Source organism: Perissodus microlepis, chromosome 20 (assembly GCF_051167445.1).
Source record: "Perissodus microlepis isolate ML-2025 ecotype Zambia chromosome 20, ASM5116744v1, whole genome shotgun sequence".
Taxonomy (NCBI): domain Eukaryota; kingdom Metazoa; phylum Chordata; class Actinopteri; order Cichliformes; family Cichlidae; genus Perissodus; species Perissodus microlepis.
The window spans coordinates 9,288,866-9,306,155 of record NC_140480.1 but is presented as its reverse complement, the minus strand read 5'-3'; the positions used below and the strand labels follow the sequence as shown (position 1 = coordinate 9,306,155).

The following is a 17,290-nucleotide window of genomic DNA, read 5'->3' as shown; positions in this document are numbered from 1 at the left end:
AGAAACTTACACTTTGCAGATGAGTGTGTCTGCTGCCTTGTACTCATTACTCAGAGCTCAAGTTTGAACCATAAGGGATTCTTCACTTTGAAAGTAGTTTGTTCTTAAGAGAAAAACGTTTCAAGAAACAAAAGTGGCGGAATTGCACATCTGATGTTTAAATATTTTCCCATCGGTGAAGCACTGTCTGCTTTTTACTTCTTTGAAGTCATGTAATAATGCGTGTGTGATGATGCGTATGCTGGTATAAAGGGTACTGTTTTTAGTAACATTGTGAGGAATAAACATGTGTGTGTACACACGCGTGTGTGTATGTTACTCTTAGTTTATAGCATGCAATGCCAAATAGCATTTGCAGACCTAGAGAAACAGAGGTTGCACGGACATGAACAAAGCTTGGCCTTTTCTCTCAAGCCCATCTGTCGGCCTGATAATGTTGCACATATGAGAAGAAACCACTGGCTCCCCGTGAAGGCAGGGAGTTCAAATGGAGTGATCACAGTGAGAGACAATGCAGAAAGATGCACATTTCTCTCTCTACCATTCTCTCGACTCCTCCATCTGTGCATCTGTAGCACAACATTGCCCTCTACTGATCACAGCGCTCCCTTTGCCTCAATGTGTTCAAAGGAGAGTTAAAATATCCCTATACCTCACAAACAATCTGAGTCATGATTTGAGAAAACCAACAACCGGGGAAGTAAGTGTAAGTTTGATAATTCAGGACATATTGAGTTGTACAACAACAAAAAGATTACAAAAACTAAAAACAATTCTCAAAAGGGACATATTTGACACACAAGTCAAACACATCACAAAACAAGGTTCATTTTGATTCAGAAGGTCTGAAACTATGACTGGACTTCACAGTAGTTTCTGTTTTGCATGCATAAATATTTTTCAGACCCACTGAAGGCTTGGCATGGCAATTAAAATGGCACTACTTTCAAAATAAAAGCCTAATAAGTCTGACCTAACAATTAAAAACAACCCACGAAGGAGCTGGCACAGTTGACAAGATGTCATTCCTCTATCGGGAAAGAAAGAGATGCAAAGAGAGGGGGGAAAGATTTAGTAAGCGCTCTCTTTTTAATCACCGTGCATCTTAGCTTTTCACCAGATATTAAAACCAATCCATCATGGCTGACTGGGGGGAGGGGGGTGCCTTGCAATTTTCCCTGTGCTCCCGTAACATAGGAGAGAACCCCCCCGACGTTATTTGGATATCAAACAGCAATTTGCCACTCATAAACACCAGCATGAATGCAAGTGCATTGGGCCAAATCCAATAAAAAAAAAAAAAAAAAAAAGCTAGTGGAGCTCTTGCGGCATGACACAGAGAGGGCCAGGCCCACTTTATCATCATGATAGGATATGATGTGGTTTATATTATTACCCTGGATGGATAATTGGATTTGGGTGCTTATTGGGACACCAAGCAGAGTTTTTTTTTTTATACAGGCTATGACTATTACGGCAGATCAAAGTAAGGCCATTCACTGTGAGATATTGTTCGATCAAAAGAACATCACGCAGAGGAAAGGGGAGAAAACAGATGGTGACAAAACTGGAAATCATGAATGTGCCATAGCTGTGACTCATTGGTGTCTCTGCACAAAGACTTATGCAACACTCTGCATTTACCAGCCAGCCACAGTTCACAGTACTCCTTCCATTAAAAGGGTTTCTCAAAACACCATGTACAACACTCTAAACTCATGAGGCACCTCCAAATTTGGAAGCTACCGAGGAGTTTGCATTGCTCTGATGCAATCATAAAAACAGTAGGTCGCTGGCCTCCGACCAGGAGGCAGAGACCTTCAGATGTTTGATTGAGAGAGAGAACACACACATCCAGCTGTTCTCCAGAAATCTGCTCAAACATAGCAAAATGCCCAGTAAATGATAGTAAATATGATGCAGGGAGACAACATTTTCAAGGAATGCGACTACACAGGGACACCTTATGTAGTTCACAACTTAAGGGCTTTTCAAAAGAAAGCTTCTGGCAGGTAAATGCAGTCACTCGTCAGACAAGAAGATAATACAACCCCACCATCAGCAGGGTGAGTATTCTGCATCAGAGTGGTTTTAGTTACTGCACAAACTGAAGGTGGCATCCCCAAGATTCTCTTATAGACGATGTCATATATGCAAAACTAAAAACCTGACTTTTCTGTAATTTAGAGGGAGGTACATAATTCCTGTTTCCAAAATTTAGCAGTTTAGCAGTTCTTGCTGCCAGAGATCTCTGGATTTAGATGGGACTTTCTTGTAACGACATCAGGGCTCTGTAGGGGTCATACCATCTGCTGAATGGCTCTGGCAGTACTTTGGGGTCATGTGCCATCTCATCTGTCTCATTTGTGAGACACCTCACCAATAGCACCTTTGGATTTTAAAAGTGGCTAAAACAGTTGCAAAATACTGTGTATCCCATCATTTATCTGCAGTTAGTTGTTTGCTTTTAGCACAAATAAAAAGATTACCTCAAAAATTCTATGTCTAATCTTTTGAGACTTACACGTTGACTCTGCTGTCAGTCCATTTGAAGCACCTTCTTAGAACAAACTCCCTGCTTGCCAGGACCAGAAGCTCATCATTTTGGGGTACAATGCAAACTTGCATAAATTAAAATGAAAATGCAACATGCAATGTGGAACTTCAATATGGCATCCAGTCACAATCACCACATGTAGCAGTCTTTGCAAACTAAAATAATGTATTCATGTAATACATAAAAGACACATTACAGCCACTTCAGTTGTAAATCATTTAACATCCAGTGTTAAAGTAGCTGTTAAGATGAGATGGCTGACTGGCAGACTAATCTACAAGCAAATCTAACAGCACGTCGTGATTTAACAAGACGTCTCTTTTTAAATCTCAGTAATGGCTGAAATATAAAAGCTTGAACTTTTTCAGCGCATGCACACTTACATTAAAAAAGTGATTTAAGCAGGTGGGTGGGTAGATGTGTGGATTGACGGCACAGTTACATTTGAAATAAAATACTGTTTTTAAATCGAGGGGATTTATCAGATTCAGCTCTGATCTTACTTCTGGTTTGAAAGTAGAAAGGAGGCTTGACATTACAAGGAAAATTCCAATGCTGCCAGCATTGATATAAAGTTAACCTTTAGTAAACTGTATGGTAGGGGCATTAGATGTTAACGCATCAGTGGGAGCTTCTTTGGCAAACTATCCTCACACCTAACCAATAAACCTCTGGTGATGGACAAAAAGCTACTTGTTGCCATCATGAGTTTACTCACAGTACAGGAAAGTCGCTGGTGGGTTCCTGGCTGAAAAGAAGATCTTTCCATTTGAATATATGGATTCTTTCATTGATCCACATACGAAAATTTATCCCTGTCTTAAGTATTTGGAGCAGCGTGCAGACACCATGAAGCGCCTAGGGGACTAACTCCAGACATCAGCCACTCAATCAAGATTTGACCTGGTATATTTCTCTTGTAGGAAACCCACCCAACGGATGAAGATCATCCAAGTTGCGGTGCACTTCAATATCAGTGCGGTATATTTTATCTTTTGTATCTCAAGTCTTTGGCTGTCACAACATTCCCTTCGGTATTTTCAATAAGAAATTGAAAATTTCATCATCAAAGCAGATCTTTCAGAGTACACCATGCAGCTTGACATCAAAAATACTTTTTTGTTCCCCGTTTTTGTTCCCCTTGATTACAGAGAAGAAAAGACTCAAAGACTCTGAACAGACTGAAACCATGTTTGGAAAAAAAGAAAATGAATCGTAAAGACTAAAGTGCAACAAATCTGACCTTTGACTGAAACTGCATACAACTGCAATCCCAAGTCAATAAACATAAAAATATTAATACATGTGCTAAATCACACCAAGCATTACATAAGTACTTGTAGCTGTCCCAAAGGGCAATCTTAGTTATGTTGCACCCCTCTGCAACTCTGTTTTCCGGAGTGACTGATTTTAACTTCGCCAATCAGAATAAGCCCTCACATGAGCCTGGTTATCAGCTCACCAAGTTAACCCAGGGTTTCCCATGCAGGAGACCAACTGGCTAACCAATTACAAGCATGGATAAGTGTACTGGTAGCAGATCAGCTGATTGTTAAACACACAATGCAGACAGAAAGCAACACATCTGCTACAGAAAAAGCAGCAGAGTGTGTGTCTGAGAGCGAGAGAGAGAGAGAGAGAGGGAAAGCACTATAAAACAGTTTAATACTAAAAGTCCTATATAAACACGTGAGCGCTTTAAGTGCTTTGCAGTCAATAAGACTGGACAAGATCTATTATAGTAATAAAGTCTACTGTATTTGAAGCCTGGGAAGAGAGCTGGCAAAAATACTGATTGTATAATTTAACAGATTTATCAGTATCACAGCTCTATCATTAGGCCACAGGAGAATCTGATGGAATATAATTGAGTATTTAATTCAATTAATTTTTAGAAGACAGGTTTTAGCTTTTATTCTTTCAGCTGCAGTCTCAGTGGTGTTTAAGAGTTTGAGACCAACTAAAGAATAAAAATTAAAAAAAAAAACAGATTTCTAATGTAGGAAATTTGATACAAAAACCACAAATACAAAGTCGCTCTGAATAAATGTGAGACTGAATAAATGTGAAAGTCTAGAATTGGAAGTTACTGGGGGAATTCTTACTGGGGGAAAATTCCTAGATATGAGATTTTATTTAAAAAAAAAAACTTTATCCCATCCTACTATGTGGGTACAGTGGGCAAAGGCTCGTCCAACGATGGTGTCGCTATTTTCCAGAGAATTGAAGGGTCAGGGGGCAAACTCAGGGTTAATTAAGAAGTTATCTGGATAAGACAAAATCCTGCTTTGTACTACAAGCCTCTGGTATCTTCTGAGACTCAATATCTTACTAGCACAACACAGTAGGATAACACTAAACGCCCACTGTATCTTTTTTTTTTTTTTTTTTTTTTTTGAGTAAACAAAAAAAGAGTGTTTTGGTTGGGAAGCCGGCTTCCAGGGTGCTGTACTGTAATTCAGTCCAGGCAGAAATGCTACCATGGCCAAAGACTATTCACAAGTTACTTGGCCCATTTTATAGTTCACTGGGTCTTTTGCAGGTTTTGTGTATCAATTGCAAACAACCTCATGCTGATTTCTTAGCAGGACTGCTGATCTTGTTGATTGCACAAGTTAAATCCATGATGACAGTTATAGCAAGGTAGCAGACACGTTTGTTCTTGTTCACTTGTGTGAATGGGCAGATAACTAATGAGTTGCAACTGCGAGCACATTAAATGAGGCACCCTGCTATGTGCACTATTAGATGTTAAGTTTTCTGTAGCTAGTACACAGTCTTGAGTGAAAAGAGTTGATTGATTTTTCAATCACATCTGTTCAGAGAGAGTGTGAAGCAAAGAAGGCTAAGCAAAAGTAGCACAACAAACCAAAGTCTCCACAATGTTACACTGGCAGCTTTTTTTTTTATGATTGGTTGTCACACAATCATAGAAAGCAAATCACAGCATCTCCAAGGGCAATGGCTTACTCAAAAACCCCCAGCTGGTGCTTAGCAGAACTGCTGAACAGTTACAAATGGACATCTTTCTTTTTTGCCCTGCTGCTGTCGGTCTCATGTGGTCACTCACACTTATTTCAGCCTGTTTGGACTTCACCTAATGGCCCAGAAAGGGCAAAGCGCTCATGTCATTTGCTTCTAGATGAAACTAGCTCAAACACATTTGCTGGCGGCTGAAAATTCCCTCACTTTGCACAGAGGTCATTCTGTCTGAACCTGACACTAAAAGTAATACAAAGTATTGAGAAACATGATGATGTTGCACTACTACTTTTGGCACCACAACACATGAATTTCAGCAGGCAAACTTCAGTCTCACTGATATGGGGAGATGCGATCACATACTTCTGAGATATGAATCTGTCTGATCCTCCTATTGGTTTTGGCACTGCTGTTACAGGATGAGCTGCACAGTTTGTCTAGTTCATTAAGCTGAACAACTACACACTGTACATTACTCCACACAACTTTAACCTGGGCACACTATCCAAAGTAAACAAAATCAAAACGGGCTAGTGGGGGTATTTTTGAAATAAAAATTACAAAATTGAAAAACTCTCATTTTTCAATTTGTATAATGTTTTTGTTTTGTTTTTTGTTTTTTTGGGGTTTTTTTTTTTTTGGGGGGGGACGACGACTACGCTATTTATTACACTTCACCACATTATATACAATTACCACTGCCAGACAAGTAAAGAATAGTTAATGAACGAGTAAAAGGTCTTTCTAGCAATACTGGACATAATATGTGATTTTTCTATCAATGTAATGAATGACGTGCTTTTTCAGTTATTAGAGTTTCCAGGACTAACTGATCACTGCCATAAAGTGGCACACATCTGTAATACAATCATGATATTTTCTATGAAACTTTGTCTCAAAGTTCTCTCTAATACTAAGTTTTTACCTCACAAGGAAATTAGCTCTTCTTCAACTTGCAGGATGAGAAAAAAGAATCGAAATCATCAAATGCAACTGGAATCACTTATTGGCAATCACTTCAGTTTGTAATTTGCTGTGCTTTAGCTGACAGGATCCTCAAGAGCATAGCAGAACTCAGGGAAATCAATGCTGCTAATTTAAAGACGGCTAATTGGTAAAGCTTTTGAGTTGCTTTTAATTAAATAACAGCTGCCCTAAATGAATGGAATTTATGGATGAATACACATTGATTTTACTACATAATCATCTACTCGCTGTTTGCCAAAATAACATGAGAGGGGTTTTTAAAAGAGCCTATATATATATGCAACAGCTGTGTGCTGTTTGGAGTAAACTTGTTTCAGTGGGATGCCTGTTAGAGAAGAGTTACCTCATTGAAAGTGATCTTGTTGTTTTTTATTGTCTGAGATGAGCTCTTCCATGTTTTCCCAAAAAAGTGCTGATGATTTCTGTCAAACAGCGTTGCCCGTAGTTGGTAAGTCACACTTTGTTCTCCCACTGCCTTCTCCTATGAGCAAAAAGGAAGCATATGCATCTTAGAAAAGTCACTGTTAACAAGTGAAGAGTTAAACTTAAATCCTCCTTTATGACTATTATCCAACTTCATGAAAAACACCCCAGAATGAGGTTCCCAATATCTGAATGCTCAGTTTTGCATCCCTGTAACTGATAATGCCAGCAAGTAGTGGATGTCAGATTCACTTTGGTACTGTTTGATGCTCTATATATAGACCGAATTTACTAATAATCCCATGACATTGATTGTGTGTCTGATTAAAAAAAATGTATGGTTGCCTTCAAATATAACATTTTTCAAAGGTTCGCGAGATTTCTTCAGGCGCAGTGTCACAGAGATGGATACTGAATAGGCCTTATCGTGACTTTTATTTTGACAGTCAATACAAAGTGAAGCTCACAGATTAAAATACATTGAATTTAGGTTTGCTAAACCTCTAGTGAATTGCTATAGCAGAGTTGTTTCTATGTTTTTAATTAGCACTGAAAGCTAACTGTAAACAGTCACCTGGGGTGGGAGGTGAGTTGCAGTGACACGGTTGAGGGTGAGCTGGAAGCCGTGGGACTGGGTGAAGCGGCTTTCCACAGCCAGCCTTACGGTCTGGCTGTGCGGGGGAACCACCCGGTTCCTCTCAAACAATTGCTTCCAGTCGTCCGCCATTCTGGGTATGTCTTCTATTTTCACCATGTCCTTTAGTTAAAATAAACATTAGCCTGACATTGAACAAAAAAAACTCAAAAATGTTGAACGCAACCAATGTTTTAGTCTGAATTTACTCTTCTCCATCCGTTCAGATGTTTAAGCCGTGGCCGCCATATTGAAATCAGATTCTACCATTTAGAACAAAGGGGGATATGTAATAAATTATTTCATCAGGAGCGTCCACGAGGGAGAAACATTATTTGAAAATATACTTAATATACGAATTGTATTTTCTAACGCAAGTCTACATTTTATTCCCGAAATTTAAAATATACAGAAAAATTCGCATTGGCCGCCTCTAATCGTTCATACCTTTCAGTTGGTATTTCCCGTCGTGCTGCGTCAGTTGCTATGGTAATACTCATCTTTCCATTTAGGTCTTGTATGAACGTCAGCATCTCCAATTTAAAGTTAGTTTATTGCCACACTCGCAATATAAATGTTATTTTCTTTTTAAATATACACATGTAATAATTATCTTTAATATATTAGTAGAGTATAATTTGTAGGAGGAGCTGTGGCTGTAGTCTTAAGCTGATATGGCGAACACATGAGCAGCTAATTCAGGGGGGTGCTTAGACTCAGTTCCCCCAGAAGGACACATGCTGCCCATTCTCACAAAACACTTCTGTCTAAAACCAATAGACAGAAAAACAAATTATGCACTGAAAAGAAAAGAGAATGTCAGAATAATCTATGTATTATGATCTGGCAAAAACAGCTCTCCACTTTCAGAGATATATAGCAGAGAAAATCCTAACCAGGTACTGGCCCAGTGTTTGAAAGAGGAAGACAAAAACAGAACTGTGAGAATCCAAAGAAGATTTCAAAAGGGATTAAGACAGATGTGTGACTTGTTATCAAGTGTTGCATAACCTGTTACGCTAATAAAGCCATTTGAATTGCATTATTATTGTAATCATTAATATTCACAACGTGTACTTGACATCCAGTGTGTCTACTACACGCAGAATGTTTTCCCCATGAAGATATTATTGTAATGTAAATAAATATAAGTTACTTTCACCACCAATCACGCCACAATAGCAAAGAAAGTAAGGAAAAGCACCAGTAGGGGGCAATCACACACGTCCGCTGCTGCTCCGAGCCTCAAGAGGAGGAAGAAGAAGGAAGCGGTAGGTACAAACCGAAAACAAAACAGCGAAATGTTCGGGAAAATTAAACCTGTGAAAATTAGGAGTTACAGTGAAAACAGGAAATACGGAATTGCCGCAAAAGATGTGAAGGAACTACTGAAGAAGGTCTGCAATTTGCTACAGGTGAGTCTTGTGGGAATTAGTTAGTTTTTAACACCTTATACGGCTGTTCCGCTTTTTTATCTGAGAGGATGTGACATAAACGTCATCGCTGCTAGTAAACAAAAGAAATTAGGCTTTTATTTTTCCTAATTAGTAGTAACTCGATACGTGATTGGTTTGGTCCAAGATCATCTCCACTGTGAAGAAGATACGACATAAAATAATTTTCACATCATTTTTAGGGAACTCGGTAAACAGGATGTAAGTGAAAAAGCAACAGTTATGTCACGTTCAGGTCAAAGTGACATGTAGCCTCTACGTTCATATTTCAAGATGCTTTTTTAAAATTCCATTTAGATTAAATTCTGTTTATGATGGGCTGGGAGCAGAATTCGTTCATTATTAAGTATGGCCTCGGGCACATTTTGTATAAACTCGCTGAAACAAAGAGAAAATGATCTGTTGGTGGAAGAGGAAATCTGTACTGCAGGGATTTGGTTTAATTGGAGTTTACATCGGATAAATAAATCCATTTAATCTGAGCAGACTCTCACAGATGGCTCTCTTATAAAATATGTCAAGTTTACAGATTAGTTATCTGGTCGAAAAAGCTTCTACTTCTAGTCCACACAACACATTTGTCATTGGTGTTTTTACCTGTTATGTTCTCCACGAGTCCAGGTGCCACTCTCTGGTGCACGTGTTTGCTTGTATGAGGACGGGACAATAGTGACGGAAGAATTTTTCCCAACTTTGGCGGATAACACCGAATTGGTTCTTATATCTAAAGGGCAGACCTGGAGTGGAGGTAGGAGGATCAACACCAGACAAGGGTTTCTACTGTAAACTTGTGTTTTTATTCTCCCAGTCAGCTAAACTGCTGGATGATTGTGATGTTGCCTAATCTTTATGCATCTGATTTTTAGTTGTGTGTGACATCAGTCAGCTACTCAACACAGACCGGCATGCCGACAGCCTCATTGAAGCAGCGAAGGGGCTCCTCTCTGATGAGAAATCTTCAAAGAGGCGTAAAATCCTGACAGACCTGCTACAGAACCTGGAGGATAGGTCGGAGCTGGAGAGCAGAGAGGAGGACGAAGACTGGTTCCAAGGTAGCAGCCTTCATCCTCTTGGAGAAGCACTCTTTGTTTTGTTTTAGAGTTCCTCAGACTTTTCCTGTCGTGGCTTTTAAAGCAAACAATCAAGATGTGATTGGAGTGCAGACTTTCAGCTTTAATTCAAGGGATTTAACAGGCTTGCTGAGCCTTGACCTATGAGGGTCATGAAGGGTGGAGGCTGCCCCGCCCTACTGCTCTCTGCTGGACTTTGCTACTTCTTCACATGTACTGTGAATAATAATATAAATTATAATAATTAATAAATAAATAGATTTAAATAAAAAAAACTAACTTCCTCTGAAAATGGGGCTTATGTATAAAAAGGACTCGAATTCCCAAACAGTTAATGCAACACTTTGATCAAACCCCTTGAAATAAAGCTGAAAATTTGCACTTTAAACACATTTTGATTGATTTTAAAATCCATTATGGTGCTGTACACAGGCAGTATTACAAATATTGTGTCAATGTAAAGAAATCCCTTTAAAGAAAAGCACTATAAGATATGTGCTACTGTTACTAGAGATCTGGGAAACCATGAATAGATTAAGTCAGTCATGTGTCTTTTTCCAGTATAAAAGCATTGTGAAGACTCAACACCATTATATTTGGAAAATGTTTGAGCAGTGTGACTACGTCTGTATAATTGATCACTTTTTCACAGATGTTTCTCTTGATGTGAGTCTAAATTAATCTGTTAAGCATCTTGTTATTTGTGTTTCTCTTCAGGTGTTGATTCTCGATTTAAAACAAAGTCTGCCTACATGAAGTACAACTGTGAAAGCAGGATACGCAGCTACTTGAAAGAGGTAAACTTGGGAGCCAGGTAACACTCTGTACCTGAGGTCTTTACAGGATTGCTCCACAGTCAGCTGTTCTAACAGTTGTGTTTTTTGTTGTTTTTGTCAGCTGGATGATGCCACCAAATCCATACAGAAAGCAAAGGTGAGGGCAGAGTTTTTGAAAACCTCCCAGAGCCTCGCAGAAATGCTGAAAACAGCCAAGTATAATGGCTGCTACTTTGACAGGACTGAAAAGCAACCAGATCGCCTTTGTACTCAGGAGGGATGGTTCACCTGCCAGGTACTACAAGAATACAAGCTGTGAGGTATTAAGGTCTAACAGAATTGAATGGGCATGAGAAACAAATGCAGGCAACATGAGTTTTACACTGTCACAGACAGGCTTTTGAGCTCTGAGGGAAAGACTCTTGAATCTGTACAGAGTAGCTGGGATCTACTCCAAATGACTTGTCCGAGGTTAGTTGTATGTGAACAGAAGAGTCAGAGACAAAAGTGCACTGTGGTGTGAGAATCAGAGCAAAGATATAAAGTAGTGTTTAACTCGGCTTAACAGTCATTACATTTAAAATGTCTCAAAAATATTAAAAGTCCAGATGTGCTTCAGACTAAGTTCCTCTTCCTCTAAATTGCGTCCTCAGGGATCATTTGATGAGAAAGTGTGCAAATCTCTTCACTCTATCAACCCCTATGGAAGCCGCGAGGGCAGGATTGTCTTCAGCACTTGGAATTTGGACCACAGGTTCACGCCACCTTTAGTTTATTTACAAGATTTTTTTGAGGTTTTTTTCTTGTTTTTGCTTTACATCCTTTCATGCAATTCTTCAATTTGTTTCCAGGATTGAAAAGAAGAGGACAGTTATTCCCGCTCTGCTGGAAGCTCTGCAGAATCACAGGAGCACTGACATCAACCTGAACTACTTCTACCAACTCCTGTTCACGAGGGAAAACCTGAAGCTGGTCCACATTGTCTGCCACAAAAAAGGAGCTCACAACCTGCAGTGTGACACCAAGAAGATCTATAATAATGCCACCAAGGATCTAAAAGCAAAACAGAAGCCCAAAGTAAAGAAACGGCGCATGACTTGAAGTCCTGTGACAAATGAGTGGACTGTGATTTGTTTGATGAACTTGGTAAATAATTAACTCTTAAAAGAACCCATCACATCAGCTGGAAAGGTAAATTTGCCCTTGCAATCTCCTCGACGTAGTCGTGACATTAGCTTGAGCTCCAAACCCACCATGCTGAGCTTTAATTTCATATTGGAAGTGATCGACCACACTTAAGAAACCATGAAATTCATTTATTTGTTCACTGTATTGGCACTGTGATGTAAAGTACACAAATTAAGTACAAAGATGATAACGAATCATGCATTTACTGAGAATGCTGCATAGAATGTGAAAAGCAAATTGACATAAATAAGGCAGTAAATATATAAAATATTTGGACGGTTTAGAACAGTCATGTAAAAAATACAGGCGACAACATCTAGTGCAATTACTGTTAACCTCTTGGTTAGATTACATTTTCACTCAGGTTTAAATTATCCAGTCTTTCAGACTGCAGTCTTGTATGAGGAACCTTTTTGGGGTTTTTTTTAAACAACACTCTCTTACAAATTTTAGAAGAACCCTCTCAGGGAAAATTAATTCATTACGTTGATTATGTATTGATACAGATGTGTTATATATTTCAAAGCTGCCAGAAACGTGAGCACACACGAGTGGAGGATGAAGAGACACTTGGTGAATAATGACTTTTATGCAGAAAACTGTTGAAGATGTTCAGCTTAAGCAATGAATTTGTGCTATTAAAGCTCTCAGTACAGATGTTCATGCTCCATCCCTCCTCATTACAGACGTGTAATCTAAACTTAGACTGAAATTGTCACTCTGTTGCTCTTGTCAGCATGTAACATTGGCAATTAATCAGTTTTCATTTGTATGGGAAAACAAAAACTTAAATCCAGCATTTTCTTTAGTATCTCAGAGGCTAATCTGAAGCTGCACTCAGGATTTCAATTTTCTACACAAAGTGCTATAAACACTGGTGATGGTTACACCAGATATAGTTACACCTAGGGCTGCCACAAACGATTATTTTGATAGTCGACTAGTCACCGATTATTTTTGCGATTAGTCGACTAATCAGATCATGCATCCATTGGACGTAAAAGTACAGCTTATTGCACCAGCATGCATCTGCTCTTATATAACTATCATTAGCTTACAGCTTTAAGTGTTTAAGGTATGTGCTAACTAAAAATAAAGACAAGATGATAGTTTGTTAAATTTTAATGAAATTTGCAGATTGTTTCGGTTAAGTTTAATAAACTCCTTGCTATCTAAAATATAACAGGACACCGGAGTATATTCTCGAGCATCTCACACTTCTGATAATCAATTGTCTGCTTGACGTTTATTCAGCTGTGTAAAAACTATAACTTTAATCTCAGCCAAACCGATTTACTCAGGAACAAATAAAATATTAAAGAAGCCAAACAATAACATTTTTAAGTTATCTAAATGACTTATATATCATGTTTAACCTGAGTAGCGAAAGACGGCGGTGGGTTTGAAAACGATTTGCCGGGAGTCCGGTGTTCTCACGGGCTCTAGTGAGCATTGCCCCCGGCTAGCTATCGAGCTAGTGGGTAACAGGAGTCTCTGAAAACGTCGGAGCGCTTCTGAAAATATGTGGTGTCTTGATAAACTGAGCAGATATTTGAGGTTTACACAGCTACATTCTCGCCTGAAAATATGTTAAACGTTTATTTTGTGACCCAGAAAGAATAATAACAGTAATATTAAAACTAACTAGCTGCTGCCGTTGTTGGAAACTGAGCTGGGCCGCGCTATGAATTGTGGGACAGAGCTACTTCTTCTTCGGGGTTTAACGGCAGCTGGTATCCTTGTACATGCAGTGCTGCCATCTTCTGTTTCAGTCCGTTATTACACTCTTAAATCCTACTACTTATTCCTGCGTCTTTTGGGATCTTACAAAGCTTCAAACGACACGTCGACTATTAAATCAGTCGTCGACGATTTTGATAGTCGACGTAATCGTGACTAGTCGACTACTCGTGGCAGCCCTAGTTACACCAGGTGTTATGTGAGCATACATTCAGCAATAATTTCACAAACATTACTGCATTTACTCACATTGGCCATTTTCATTTTACTATTGCAGTTATGACTTTTTTAAAATCTAATTATTGATTGAATGCAATGTTTGAGCAGGTAGTTTTCTAAGTGCTGAGAGGTTTAATGTCTTTTCATGAGCAGAACTTTCTCAGTTATAAGAGCGGCAACTCTTCACTAAGTGCCCACCCCGTTGTCTCGCTGCACACCGCTGAAATCCACCTCGTCTTCATCGCTGTCCTCTCTAGCGTAGTAATGTCGCCTCCTGTTCTTCCTTTGGGCGCGGCTAGAAGACGAGGATGATCTTTCAGGAAAATCCTGTGGGATGAATCCGTATTTAGAATTCATTTATTGCAACATTATTTTCACCAATTGTGCTGAAGATATAACTGCAGGAATGATGGGCCTAGAGATGTGGTGGGAGTGGGGGGATAAAATCTATGTGTATGGATAAAATTCAAGTTATCAGTGAGTAACAAATCTAACTAGGGGTTGTTACTGCTCTCATATTACTCCAGCCCTGCTTATAAGAGGGTTATGTCAGTTTATTTAATGTTAACTGTGAGTGAGACCAGAAAAAGAGAAGGGGAAAAAAAAAAATCAGCAATCATATTTATTGGAGAGAAAGAATCCAAACCTCAAGGCAAACTTATAATGTATACGTTAGGGACTCCTGGCACAGTGAGGCTTTTATGTAACAACTCATGGTCTTCTACTCTGCACATTATTGCCCATCTTTTGTGTTTTATTAGCAGGAAGAGCCTTTTGGTACATCCAATAATGCACCAATTTCAAGGTCCAAATGTATAACAAGTCTAACATATCTTTCAACTCCCATGTCTATTGCAAAACACCCTAGAAGTGCAGCTGTAAATGAATAGATATGGATGATGATTCTTCTAAACTGATCATCAGTAAGCAGACGTTTTCTTTACCAAACAAAAAAAAAACCCTTGTTTCCCCCAGGAATTAAAACCAACATGCCTCACCTGTACAGCATCCAAGTTTCCAAAGAACTGCTCCACAGGAAGGATCTGATTACTGTCATCATCTGGGAACATAATTCTGCCCATTTCTTCATAATCCATATGCTCAGGCTCATATTTGTCCCAGATGCTATTCATTACGCAGCTGTCTGAATCCTGTCCCATCATCAGCGCGTTCTCTTTACCTTCCTGTCCTTCATGCTCTGGTGATGCTGAGCACCTCCTCCTGCCAGAAGACTGGTGGCATTCACAGCTGATGCAGGAGTCTCTCTCCAGAGGACCAGCTGCTTTAGTGTTCCCAACTGCTGAGCTGCTCTCAGATGCCGAGTTCGCCTTTGGACTTTTCACACATCTCCTCCTTGCAGCAGATGTCTATGATACAAAAGTTAAGGAACAAAGTTAGGATGATGTTGGGGTAACCACAGCGGGACTCCACTGCAGTAATCAGATCCAGTTAATTTGGAGCCACTCACAGCTGTCCGGTGTAGGGGTTACAGCTGTAGGGGTGTAGATAACTATAACTCCTGCCTTTCTTTTTGACTCATCACACATCTGCAGCATTATGTACACAGACAAAACAAACCTTTCTGGAGTTTCTGGTCTCAGAGCTGCTCTTCCTCTTTCTTGGCTTCAAATGATCAACTTCACCAGGCATCTGCAAAGCATCATGATGTTTGTTTATATAAAGTACTTTATTAATGCAATGACATCGTGGGAAAAAAACAAACTATGGTTTTAGTCAGCTGAGAGGAAGCCGTCATAATACCAGCGTTTGCTCCTGCTAAGCAGAAAATTAGCAAATGTTTTCACTCCACTCAGTAAAAGAAGCTAAATTTATCGGGCAGCTGTTTAACGGGGACAGTTTTAGAATTTTCGCTTGCATACAGATTTGTCATTTTCCATTTTAAACACTGTCTTAACAAAAAAAAATTAAATAGTGGACAACGTCAATGGATAGCTATAAAGCTGGCTCTGCAGTCCCGCTGAGCTGCTTAAACCCTCCAACAGCACCCCTCTATCCTCCGCCGGCTAAACTCCTGCTAATTTACTGGCAAATTAAAGTCACGTTACTCGTCAACTATGACCCAGTTCTTCCAGTACATCCCTAATCCCTCCAGCGTTGCTTTTTCACATGTAGACGTGCCCGAGCTACGCCGAATGTAAGTCCATAAAAGGCAGCTGATAGCTGAACTGCTAAGACAACAACACCTGCTCAGCACAGCAGCTAGCTTTTGCCTACAAAAATCAAAGCAATATCGTCGGAAAATAACCCACCCGCCCCCCCAAGTCAAAAATGCCCCGGGTATCATAATGTGAACCATGCTAGTTATGTTGCTAGAACAATGACTCCAGCCGTCTGTATCGGTACAATAACACCAACACGAAGGTCACGACGAAGCTAGGCGTCACTAAACACAACAAAAACGCCTAATTTCGACATCTCGGCAACAAGCTAATGCGGCCAGCTACGAGCTAACAGTAGGAGAGAAAAAAATAACTAATTTGACCTGCCTGCCGGTTTTCTCATTTAATTAAACACGTACTTGCCTTATGTATCATTTGCCGGCGTGGATATTTAGGTTTTTCAGCTACGATATTGAAAGTTTACACCACCTTGGGGTTTTCTGGCTTTCCAATCGGCTGGCTTCAACTAGCGACTAAACAACGGCGATAATTTTACGACGTAAGCGCTCCCCGCCGCCTACCCGGTGTATTTCCTGCTGGTGAGGTTCACTCAGAGGTCTGTAGTTTCAATATCAGGACGTCCTCTGCGCCACACTACACCGCCATCGACGCCACCCCGTACTAAAGAGCATTAGAGAAAATAGAGAAAAAAATAAGTATATCTTAAAATGCACGTGTTATTTTATATTTATATATATATAATATTAGATTTCTATTACAAAATATATATGTAATTAAAAGTAGTTTAGTTCGAGGGGTTTGTAAATGCTTTTTACTAGATCTATTTTTCTATGTATGTTATTTTCGTTTAGGTTTTTTTTCCCACTATTTTAATATTTTATTTTTTGACAAACTTGGCTTTCTCAACTTTTACGCGATCTCAGTGATTCTGCGGGAGTTGTTTCCACCCGTCTCGTGACTTGTGCTAATGAAAGGGGTTCTCGTGACACGCTGGTTCACAGTAAGCTCGTATTTCTCCGTGTTATTTTGTGAGATTGGACAATCATACGTAAAATGCCAGTTCACGCCATGTTTCAAAGTTTGGCTTTTGTTTAGCAGTGACGTATGAAGGAGGAGATT

General features: G+C 39.5%; 3 protein-coding genes across 7 annotated transcripts in view; 1 reads left to right on the top strand and 2 right to left on the bottom strand.

Moving 5' to 3' along the window:
- The window catches only part of nphp4 (nephronophthisis 4), a 198,624-nt gene extending 190,783 nt beyond the window's left edge, over positions 1–7,841 (bottom strand). For 2 of the 4 annotated variants that reach the window (XM_084916277.1, XM_084916276.1), the window contains exons 1-2: positions 7,524–7,841; positions 6,870–7,007 (exon numbers count right to left, since the gene is read on the bottom strand). In XM_084916277.1, the coding sequence (XP_084772403.1) occupies positions 6,870–7,007; positions 7,524–7,703 (318 nt within the window). In that variant the 5' untranslated portion in view covers positions 7,704–7,841. Of the gene's footprint in view, positions 1–6,869; positions 7,008–7,523 lie in introns of those variants that run through there. The other 2 variants (XM_084916275.1, XM_084916279.1) reach the window with 2 other exon arrangements.
- Positions 7,842–8,016: 175 nt separating this feature from the next.
- Positions 8,017–12,072, top strand: dffb (DNA fragmentation factor, beta polypeptide (caspase-activated DNase)). Its single transcript, XM_084916283.1, has 7 exons — positions 8,017–8,998; positions 9,659–9,785; positions 9,904–10,089; positions 10,825–10,904; positions 11,005–11,178; positions 11,537–11,637; positions 11,735–12,072. Exons 1-7 carry the CDS (start codon positions 8,885–8,887, stop codon positions 11,982–11,984), a joined length of 1,032 nt encoding a protein of 343 aa, XP_084772409.1. The 5' UTR covers positions 8,017–8,884; the 3' UTR covers positions 11,985–12,072.
- Positions 12,073–12,178: 106 nt separating this feature from the next.
- On the bottom strand, positions 12,179–16,842 carry c20h1orf174 (chromosome 20 C1orf174 homolog). 2 transcript variants are annotated; one of them, XM_084916285.1, is made up of 4 exons: positions 16,732–16,842; positions 15,609–15,680; positions 15,029–15,397; positions 12,179–14,357 (listed from the first exon to the last, which is right to left on the bottom strand). In XM_084916285.1, exons 2-4 carry the CDS (start codon positions 15,678–15,680, stop codon positions 14,217–14,219), a joined length of 582 nt encoding a protein of 193 aa, XP_084772411.1. In that variant the 5' UTR covers positions 16,732–16,842; the 3' UTR covers positions 12,179–14,216. The 2 variants fall into 2 exon arrangements, with proteins under 2 accessions (XP_084772411.1, XP_084772410.1); XM_084916284.1 differs by lacking the exon at positions 16,732–16,842 and adding an exon at positions 16,574–16,725.
- Positions 16,843–17,290: the final 448 nt, after the last annotated feature.

What these genes read in the sequence shown, in the direction of transcription:
- dffb (XM_084916283.1), top strand. Translation starts at nt 8,885, where the DNA reads ATGTTCGGGAAAATTAAACCTGTGAAAATTAGGAGTTACAGTGAAAAC. An exon ending in AGGTCTGCAATTTGCTACAG is followed by an intron (nt 8,999 to 9,658) that starts GTGAGTCTTGTG and finishes CCACGAGTCCAG; the next exon opens with GTGCCACTCTCTGGTGCACG. An exon ending in AGGGATGGTTCACCTGCCAG is followed by an intron (nt 11,179 to 11,536) that starts GTACTACAAGAA and finishes TTGCGTCCTCAG; the next exon opens with GGATCATTTGATGAGAAAGT.
- c20h1orf174 (XM_084916284.1), bottom strand. An exon ending in AGACCAGAAACTCCAGAAAG is followed by an intron (nt 15,398 to 15,608) that starts GTTTGTTTTGTC and finishes TTTGTATCATAG; the next exon opens with ACATCTGCTGCAAGGAGGAG. An exon ending in GAAACTTGGATGCTGTACAG is followed by an intron (nt 14,358 to 15,028) that starts GTGAGGCATGTT and finishes TTCATCCCACAG; the next exon opens with GATTTTCCTGAAAGATCATC.